The 11,232-nt window shown below is 35.1% G+C and overlaps 1 protein-coding gene across 1 annotated transcript in view; it reads left to right on the top strand.

Moving 5' to 3' along the window:
* The first annotated feature begins 3,248 nt into the window (after positions 1-3,248).
* LOC149076200 (otoferlin-like) overlaps positions 3,249-11,232 on the top strand; it is a 232,747-nt gene continuing 224,763 nt past the window's right edge. Inside the window, exon 1 of the mRNA XM_089243754.1 lies at positions 3,249-3,702. Coding sequence (XP_089099880.1) covers positions 3,624-3,702 — 79 coding nt within the window. The 5' untranslated portion in view covers positions 3,249-3,623. The remainder of the gene's footprint in view (positions 3,703-11,232) is intronic.

Here is an 11,232-nt window from a genome sequence, read left to right as displayed (position 1 = left end):
TTGTTTTCTATAAACTCGGGAATCTGGAGAACAAGGAACGGTTATTCACCCAGAATGTCTGTCCTGGAGAGAAGAAATGCATCTTTTCATCTTTTGCGCCACGAAAGGTTCCCAAAAAGGAGTTGACGAAGAGTGTTGTTCGAGGTTTCAAGAGGAGAGGCTGCTAAGAACTTCGAGATCTGTTGACACACGGATGCCGCCGTACACCCTTGGGATCTCTACGAAGCTAAATCTCTTCTGATTTTCTCGGAAATAAAACATTCAAGCAGGAAGATCTTAAGGATTTAGGTTATTTCGGGGTCGGACAGCGCACAGCAGATGTACTTTATCCTTATTCGAATGCTGTCACTACGCTAAAACCGTTAATTCCTGGTTTGTACCCTTGAGAAGATAAGATCGGTTTGAAATTTCGTGCGGCATAAATAATACCCGAAATCACGTGCATGCATTAAAATTCAGTATTAAACATTCCAACTGGTTCCGGAAAAGTGCATATCCTGTATATGAGTGTCTATAATTAAAATTCTATCTGCTCCGAGCTGTCGACGGCTGAAGCTATTCATTGGAAAACCGTGGAACTTCTGAAAAGCCTCATCGACGAGACGAGGAGGATTTTCAAGACCTTTACGAACAAGTGTCCACAAATTTTCTAGTGCAGCATCTATTTTTATGCGGAAGAATTTTACCAGCAAATCACGTTTTGGAAAACTCAACATCATATTTCATGATTGAAGAAATGAGAATGGAAATGACACTTACTATTTAACAGCTCTAGTTACAGCTCTAGACAGGTTGCAACCGATAAAACCTTAAAAATTGAAACCACGTGAAACAATCTTGCAACAAAATGCAGATCTGAAAACTAGTCCACTATTTGGTTAATCTACTATCGGGAGAACCTTTCTTCGAGATCATGAACAGACCAGCCAACCTACGCAGGAATCACTTCCAAATAATAATGCCAACGGCCAGAAGAGATTGCTTTTCTACGGGTGTACTTATAGATATCGTGTTGCGAGAATGTGGAACAGTCTGCCATCAGAACTTGTATGCGCCCCCTACGCAAAATTTGCTTCCGCTATCGAAGATTTCGATCTGGCCCCGTACGCGAAGTGCTTTCGGACTATATTTTTATTTTATTTTTCACTCTTCCACTGTAAGTGCATTTTATGCCTTGTGTGGTTGTAAATAAATAAATACTTAAATCAATATTCAAACAATTAAACTTTGATTTTTTTGGAATAATAAAATTAGCGTACGATATGTACAGTATGTGGAAAAAGAAATATTTAGCGTTCAAGTTGTTTGTGATCCGTAAGAATTGAATGAGATCAATACGGGTAATAATGTGTATCCAGCAAAAGGTGTTTTCAATTGCCCTAAAATGCAATGCATGTGAAGTCAATACTTCGTTGAAACAATAAAATATTAGGTTATGTACAAACCATGCACATTCGCACCAATCGGGTCATTGCAGATACAATATAACTCAATTCTAGCAATAACTACTTGTGTAGTTGTGTAGTAGACAAATAAGACGCAATGATTGTGAGCTTTGGCTCAAGCTTTTTCCGGCCGTCCATGTACGGTCCCGTTCAATGCACACGAACTCTAAGGAAAGATTGAAATTCGTTGTTTTTGTAGTCTAGTGGTCAAGGTCACTCACCCAGACAGTGAGAGGACGTGGATTCGATGATTCTCCGCAAGGGCAGTTGAATTTTCTCTCTTTCCTAAATTCATCTTCACATGAGCCAGCTGTTGAAAAATTTCAATGATACCGTAGCTTAATAGAAAATACGGTATTGTTGAGGCTTATCTGTCTACTACAGTAGTTATTCCTACGATGTTAAATACTAAAAAAGAACCAGCAACGCGAAGACGAATAGCAAGAAAAACCATTACGGTGGCTCACAAAAGACTGTGGCGAACAGTCGCCAAGTTAAAAAGAAATCATCTGTTCAGTCTATGATAAATGCAAAAGCACCATCACTGAAGCGTGAATTTGCTCTAGTTTTTTTCCAATAAAACGCGAACTTTGTTTAAAGTAGCAATAAAATACCACCGATTCAATACATCACATGGAATAACAAACGAGAGAGAAAGAGAGAGAGAGTGTGAGAAAAATATCTTGCATATTTAGCTCACACATATGAAAAGCATTATGAAAACATTACACTGTAAAGTTTTATAAAAGTTCTTCTATAAAATTTGAAATATGCAACCAATATCTGTTACATTCGAGCAACCAACAGGGTTATTGATTTTTTTCAAGTTTTGTAAAAGAACTTTAATCAAATTTTTACGGTGTAATTCCAGCCTTAATAAAGTACAGCGTGACAGAATAAACATATTAATACAAAAATTCTTCCCTGGTGTATATGTTACAGTAAATGTGATGAGTCCGTATATTATGCATAATCTGCGAGCATTTTCGTAAGTTTGATGAATTTCTCTAAATTAATCACCTTTACTGACGATTATGAATAATATGGCAGTAACATATATGTTCGCGAACAGTTCGCGAACTGGCCAATGTATGAATTTCGGGCTTTGGCCAGCCAGTTCGCGAAGTGACTGGTGATCCCTGGCCAAAGTCTGATGACAAGAGACATGATTTGGGGTCATCGCGAAGTTGGTGTATTTTTTCGTATTAGTTATGTCCACGCTAGCTATGGCAACCCATCAAACGGCAGTCATGATGCTGTAATCATATTTTTACCCTACAAAATCTGACAGGAAAAACAAAATATGTAGGCCTATATTATTACATAAATAGCTTTTTCTCTCAAATTTCTCATTTTCTCTCGTCACATGAAGCTAATCCAACACAGCTACTACACATAGCCATGCATCACACGTTATCGATGAAAAACCTGATCTCTTGACATCAGAACATCGAACATTTGCCAGGGATCTGGCAAAAGCCTGAATCATTTCTGAATATCGGACTTTGGCCAAAAACTCTCGGCCATTTCGCGTATTGGTCGCACTTCCGCCTGTCGGCACGTATGTATTTTTCGTACTATATTTTCGATCTATAACCTGCGTACAGAGTGAGCGCATCACCGAGAAATCATAATAAATATATATATAGGAGAAAAAAAATAAATAAATAATAAAGAGAGAGAGAGCAAACAACGAAATGCAACCGTGTGTGTGGCGCTGCACCTATTTTATTTTTTTTTATTCTTCCAGAGAAGAGAAGAAAGCACTGCCGAGTTGAGATCATCTCTGACTGTTCAATAGAGCGCTCGCCACCGGCGAGGAAACATCATCGATTCCCGCGTGCTTCGCGCAGTCCGAGCTAAAGAAAAACAAAAAGGCAACAGACTTACGTCAATTAATTTGACGGTGGTCAACGAGTTCAATTCAATATAATATTCTATTCATTGTGGGACAGCATTTCAAGGCTTTGAAAATCACGTGATTTGCAAGAATTAGAATTTCATCGTGTGCAATTCGCGATTTTTTAGCTTTATAATATACGTTCATATTGCATGGATATCCTTTTTTCTTTTTTTTTTCATGTGTAATTAAATGAATCGGTAGGTACTATGTCCAGCACGAGATTTTTCTCCGTGCACGTGATGTTGTGAGATTTTGTGGTTGTTGCTGCAGTCATCATGGCATTGACGTTGCATATTATATCGGCTCACGGATTCAAGATAAGAGCCGAGAGGCGAATAAAAACAGCTTTTCGAGGTAAGTCTCAAATAGATATTTCCATTTCAGTATAGATTCGTGCAGAAATAATGCCGGTGTCGGTATAATCTCTTCCATATACTGGAGTTGCGGACAAAAAATATGCAAACTTACAATTGATGGAAAAAAAATCTGCATTTTGTGCAATGAAAATTCATTAAATTTCAAATATTATCTTCAAGTATAAATAGTTATGCTTTTTTCATTGAAGTTAAAATATGATTGCATTGTTTAATTTAGGTATCAATAATTTTTATAAAAATGTTTAAAAATTTAACTAATTCTAAAATTGTTACATATACCATATTATAATATTTCTTATAAGATAAATTAATTATAAACTCTGAGCATTATTTATTTTTACGAATATTTGTTATATGGAGTTTCTCCGTATCGAGCATCAGGATGCATTTTTTCTCTCGTGTATGAACATCTGGCCATCTCGTGCGTGTCTTGAGCCTTTCGATGTTTTTCTTCAGTTGTATAGGTAGATGCATTTACACATATGATCAAAATATGAATCATCATAGATGCAAGAAAAAATGCCAAATGCTTCTCGAGATGTATATGCTACCTTCCCGATTATTTGAAGCTTAAAGCAATGTATGGTGCTCTCACGAAAATTATTTCTTTTAAATTAAACGGTTGAAAATAATCTCCTATGATATTACTTATTATTTAATTAATTTCTTCAGTCTGAAATCAGAATTTTTTCTCGAACATGCTAGCAATTTAGTTGCATTTTATAAAATAACACATTTTTAGAGCGGCATAGCAGAGATTACTAAAACTCCAGCAAAAAAAATGTTATATACATAGTTTTTAACTAATTAGACTCTTTCTTCCGTTTTTCAGTAGGTGTAAAATAATGGGGGAGGGGGGGGATAAGAGGAAAAAGTCTTCCATTGAGAAAACTTTACAAAATATCTGGGCTTGTTAAGGCTAATATAAGCGGCTATTAAAGAGGCGAAATATTTCGTCAATGCCACTGAAAGGGTTGAAGACATTTATTTCGGATAATCATTATTGTAGTCTTGTGTAAAAAAAAAACCATTATTTTTCTAAATCTTCACAATGTATATAGTTTCACCTAATTATAAATCAGATATTTGAATTTTCAATAATCAAATGATATCATCAGTAATCAATTGAATACCAGATATATGTTTGAGAAATGTAAATACGTTGCACTTTTTTTTTTTTTTTTTTTTTGAAATATACAATTCAATGAATATAATCTCCAAACGTGCATATTACAGTACGATTTTGGTTAGGTTCTTCGCTGGTACTGGAACATTTCACGTCGAAAACTAATTCTTAGAGGGTACTGATGTTCAAATGAACATAAATTCTCTTCCACTATCGTTGTTGTTAAATTTACACAACAGCGAACCACTTCATTACATGCATGAGTACGCCTCTATTATGAGGGTTGCATAGAATGTTTTAGTATGTTTTGCTGTCTGTGGCGAGACTTTCTAAAGGGGAGATCGGCTCGCATTCGCACCTCGAATATGAGCCAATCTTCTCCTTTAAAAAGTCTCGCCACAGACAGCAACAGGTCTGCAACAGTACAATTATTCAATCATTGCACTTCGCACTTAGTTGGAAAAATTTAATGGCAGATATTGGCATTACACATAACGAACATTATATCGCCCCGGACCCCCCCCCCCCCCCCAACCACCCACCATAGAGGTTATAGGTTATCGGGGCAATCGAATTTTGTGAACATCCATCTACCTTGCAGTCTGGATACATTAAGCCAGTAAATTACTAAATACAAAAAAAATACAAATGCAAAGCCCACAATAGGCATAATGTCCAAACGAGGCGGCTGAAAAAACAGATGCCCATAAAAGAATATAGACGTCAAATATATGTATACCTAAACTATATCAAAAATAGAGCAACCCAATAAATAGCAATAAAAACCGATAATTATGAAAAAATCTGAATATACCTCCCATAAAAAATTATGGTTGTCTAATTTAAGCATGTGGTTGTCTTCTCTATTTATCCCAATATTTTTATAGTATTTCTTTTTAAACGTGTCAGTTAATCCTCCGAACTTACGAATGAGCAAGCACATGGAATTGAGAATACCTGTTACGCCATAAATCAGATAAATCCGGTATTCGTGTATGATCACCGGTTATAATGCATAATCACCGACAATTAATGGTAAGTTTGGAAATTTTTGTTCAAATATCCTCCGGTTCGCATTGGTAAATGTGATAAATCGTCAATGAAATTGCTCAAATTTACCGGAATTGCGCCTAAACTTCGATCTGCGTCAATGAATTCGATCGGCAATGTGTTGGTTTCTGTTTGCATATGTTGATGCATGGGAAAAAAAGACGAAATTACAAGATCCATAATAAAACTGATGAATGTAGTGAAATTTATGAAATTTATCGAACGAATTGGTGGTTATGCATATGGATATCATTGAATCATCACATTTACCGTATTATATCTATACTTGAAGTTTATCAGTTTTGTGATAAACTTCCGGAATTATTGATGAGAAAGAAACATGAAAGTTTAGGAATGTATAAACCAGATATTCTTTATCTTTTTCGAAAAATGGAATTGGTTTTCCACTTTTAGAAGTTCGAGCGTGAATTAGATAAATTATGAACTAAATTTAAACGTACTAAAGAAAAAGGTTTAACACATTTCACTGAACACTAACTGTAAATTGGTTGGATCAATCTCCTGTTGAGCTAATGGGATGTACGAGGATGAAAGAGCTACCTCGGAAGTCTTAACATGCTGCCCTGATTGATCCAGAATAAAGGAAATTAGATAATTTCCTAGACTCATTTAACTGCGAATTATTTACTTTAAATGCTTTCTTTGCCAATCATGAGCTTGCGCAGTTATCCCATGTCCTCATAAGATACTCCTGAATATCTTATTTCTTTCAGTAAAGTTCATGACAGCTTCATTCTACGAGTCAAAAAAAGGTTGAGAACCACTGGCATATAAAATAAAAATATATCTTACCCAATTTGAAATGAATAAATGACTAAATAGTATTTTTAATGTCATTTCTGCTACAGTATCATTTTCAGCATGTTAAAAGGTATGAAACTCCTCATTCCATTGCCTATACGATTTTCTGTGCGATTATATAAATTGTAATATATCAGTGCATTCAAATATCTCGAAAAATTGTTTTCGATTAAAAAAAAAAAGAGACCAGATAATACGTGTTTATGAAGTGTTTCCTCACAGCAGCAGCTACCCTGAGCAACTACGCATGTCAGCGTTGATAGAAGGATATGAATTGATTGGGAGTCATTTTTCAAACCAAATCTACAAATGTCTCGTCACTGCTTGTTGCACTTCCCTGAAACTTATAAAGCATCACAAAACATTACATTCACATAATTTCACAACTAGCTTGATTCCTCGATCTTGTTCCCTATATTTTTGACTTTCTCCTCTTTCCTCAGAATTAAATTAATTAAGGGTTTTCATAAAAGCTAATGCTTCTCAAGTTTAAGAATAGGAAATGCTACAAGAGTATTGGATGCGCCAATACTACTATTTAACCGTACAGGTACCTCGTAAACATTCCTCTTTGAAATTTCTAACGAATTGGTGCAAGAAGGAACGTGCTCATAGACTCCGCAGGACGGATACGAGAACATCCCTACTCCGGACAGTAAAGAAATGCATTAGCTGGCGGGAGCGAAGGTGTAAATTTCCCCCGTTACTATGCACAACCTCAGTGATTCACAACCCCCTCCCCTCCTCGAAGAGCCCTCATCCATTTATGAGCGTGTTGTGTATGTATATATGTAGCCATGATGCATTTATGTAGTCAAAGTTATGCTTGTTTCGTGTTATACTTGTGCTACCATCCCTCTTCCATATTTTGAAGGGAAAATGTCAAATGCTTGCATTATAATAAAAGGTGTAGGAGTGAAGGATGTGACAAATGTCTCGTAATTCGTATTCATATCTTTGTGATAATGTTGCCACAAATGTGTAGTGTCTTTTGGTGGGTATATTGATGGAAACACCGCATATGCAGGTATTATTTTTAGAATATTCTTCTTTCTTAATAAAAATGAGTATAAAAATTTTTGAATTCATTGATATGTACCAGCCAAAAGTTCAAATTCAGGATAAATTAATAACTTTTGAAATTTATCTTTGATATTAGAAACATACAAATATTTTGAACAAAGAGGAGTTAATTAGTGCGAACATTCTTTGAAGAAAATATATTCGAGTTTTACCTCAAAAAAGAGATTTTTAGGGTTTTGTTCAAGGTAACCGCATAATACTTCTTGTACGAGCAAAAGCATTAAGTAGTTGCTTCTTTGATCCGAGCTTCGAGCAAAATCCATTAAAAAAGAGCAACCGCATGGCGTTCTTTGGAGACGTGCAACCAAAAGTTCTCGTTAATCGAAAATTGATCGCCGAACTCTTCAATTCCGCTCAAGTTTCTGAGGTAACAAGCGGAAATTCCGCTTTATCTAACCGGAAGGCTGATTTATAGCAGAAATATCCAAAGCCCTTATGCTCGGAATGCTATTTGCGCATTTTCGGCCATGGACGGATTGAACAAACATCCTTATCTTTTTTTTTTTCTTTTTGCGTAGAATATAATCGAATAAGAGAGAAAAACATTCATATCGATTCCCACAGTCCGTAGGGGGTGAAAACATTCACCATACGCAGCAAAAAATAACAAAATCTTAAGATGTTGTGTAATTTTCTACTGACGTTAATCTTGGTTTCTCCCCCCGCCCTCAAGAATTAACTAATGGGTGATTACAGATATACCACGACCCAACGCCCAACGGATTCCTAGTCATCCATAGATTTCTCATATCACTGTTATTTTCTAATAGTTTCTGGACTAATCACATCAAGTACTTTGAAGTATCACCAATTTTTCGATTCCTGTAACATCCCTTACATACGTTGCTGGGTGTTAGCGTTTTAAATTATAAAGACTACTACTACTACAAAACCACACATGCACCTCGTCCATGCTCCTCTATGAAACTTCTAATGAATTGTTACGTGTTAGAATGTGCGTGTATGTGTAGTGAACCTAACGTAAAGTTTGTTTCTGTGTAATACTTGTTATATGTAGTGCTGCCATGTGCCATCAATTTTTCTAAGTATGAGTGAAGTGTAATGATTGAATAGTTGTATCGTTGTATGCATGTTGCTCTCTGTGGCGAGACTTTTTAACGGGGAGAACGGCTTGCATTTGCACCACGAAGTTGGCGACCACCGATAGATGGCACCTTAATTTTTATCCATTAATGACAGTAAATAGCAATGTAGCGATATGGCCGGAGTTGGTGTTTGATGAAGTATAAAAAGGCTGTATAACTACTTTACAATTACTAGATGACAGCACATGTGTTGGACAACTAGTTTTTTTTTAAATATGTTAATTAATGCAATTCAGTTTGATGTTTTGCCCCCGTAAAAGTGTTTTGCCTTACACTTTTGTGTCATCCAGTCAAACACTGCTTCTCACAAAATGCTTTCTAACAAATGTATAAATAATAAATAAATGTATAATAAATTATTATGCATTTTTCAACACATTTGAATAGATATTTTTTTTATTGTGATCATATTGTGCTGACACAACTTTCAAGTATGAGGTTAATTATTTCATTGTATTTGTACTAAATAATTTTTATTGATTATTTTTATTAATAATTTTTTGGGCTCTAATTACAACTAAAATGGCCTACCTAAAGCATGTTATTGTTAGGAACCATCGAGTCGATTACGACTCTTGGTGACTGTATACATGGCTCTCCAAACTAATCAGTCATTCAAAGCATGTCTCAGTTGTGCTATCTTCATCCTTGTGCTTTGCAACGCTCCTCTTTTTCCTTCCATTCTTCCAAGCATTACGATTTTTAGTAACAAGCCTTTTGTACGCATTATATGACCGAAGTAAGATATTTTCAGTTTAGTGACTTTTGCTTTTAGAAAGTAGTCAGCTTTGACTTCTTCGATAACTGATTTATTGGTTCTTTTAACTGTCCATGAAATTCTAATCATCCTTCTCCACCACCAAATTTCAAATGAATTAATTACTTTCCGATCTGCTTTCCGTAATTTCTAGCTCTCACATCCGTACATTATAACAGGAAAGATCAATTCATTTATACCTCTAATTTTTGTTTTCATTTAGATATCTTTGTCTTTCATTATAATATTAAGCTTCGTCACTGCTGTTTTGCCCAGAACTACTCGTTTTTTTTATTCTTCTGTGCCTGTTCCCTCTAAGGAGGCTGGAAGAGATCTTGGCAACGGGATAAGTCCAGTGGCAAAGTTCTGGCATTCATTCATTCATTCACGCTTGTTCCCTCTTTTACAACTCTTGATCCTAGGAAGTCAAATCTGTCCACAATCTCAAAACTTTCATCATCTAGTTGAAAACTGTGAGAATCTAGAAAATGTGTGAATATCTAGATCTAGAAAATTAGAAGTCGTGAAGAAAGAAAACAAAAAAACCAAAAATTTGCATGATAATTGTTTCATTTTTTAATAATGTGATAGTGTAAGGGTCATATTTAAATATTCTAATACTCGTTATTTTAACATTAATTCTGGGGAAAAACTGAAAATAAAAAAAATTATCCAAATTGATTTGTTGTTGATTCCGCAGCAAATCGTTTATATACTGACCTTCAACTTTTATACACAACAAGAATGACGTATCTGAAGTCTACGCGTTTTTTCGATACTTTTTCTAATTGGAGATATGCCTCTAGGATCAACAGTTCGCTAGTAAAATGCGACCAAGGGAATTAGGGGGGAAAAATCACCCTGTATACAATTTATATTAGATTCAATATCCATACTCTCAAAGAAAGTGGTGGATCAATTGGAACGAGAAATAGAATAGAGAAATCAATCTCCGAAACTGCGGGAGAAGATTCCATTTATCAAGTTCTTGAGCTTATACGAGAAACTGAGAAGAAACCGATACAATGCTTCAGAAGGGAAAAAAAAGTTCAGTTTCTTTTTTTTCCAATCGAAGAACCGATTTTTTTATGATTCAAGTCTAATGAGTTCTCTGTGTTTCTTTCTCCTCATCTCACGTCCGTTCCAATTTCTGATACGGATAGATATATCTCATGGTTTTGCTCTCAAAAACTTTCTATTCCCTACTACCGACATAGATATTGTTTTCGAATTACTTCTCGTCTTTCTGTCATCAACACGTTACAAAGTACTACACTTAAGTAAAGGGAAATACTAAATACAACTTTTCGGATTCAATTTACTGAAATTCTCGAAACCCAAATGCAGACATGAACATTTTTATAGAGAAGAAGTTCAAAATAAGATAGAAAGTTATCATTTTATAATCAATAGTATAGGTCACATTTCCAAAGGAAAGGTAACACAAATCTTTAAAAAAAATTTCACTAGATTTTGAATAAAATTTTAACAAATTTTAAATTAATATCTATAATTTTTAAAATTATAAGATCCTAGTGGAAATTTTTAGAGCTGCTTGAGTTT

The sequence above is a fragment of the Pholcus phalangioides genome, unplaced genomic scaffold (genome assembly GCF_987345545.1).
Source record: "Pholcus phalangioides strain wild (caught in Gottingen) unplaced genomic scaffold, Ppha-v1.0 ptg000015l_1, whole genome shotgun sequence".
NCBI lineage: Eukaryota > Metazoa > Arthropoda > Arachnida > Araneae > Pholcidae > Pholcus > Pholcus phalangioides.
The sequence above is the reverse complement of the archived record's forward strand: the minus strand, read 5'-3'. Positions and strand labels throughout refer to the sequence as shown.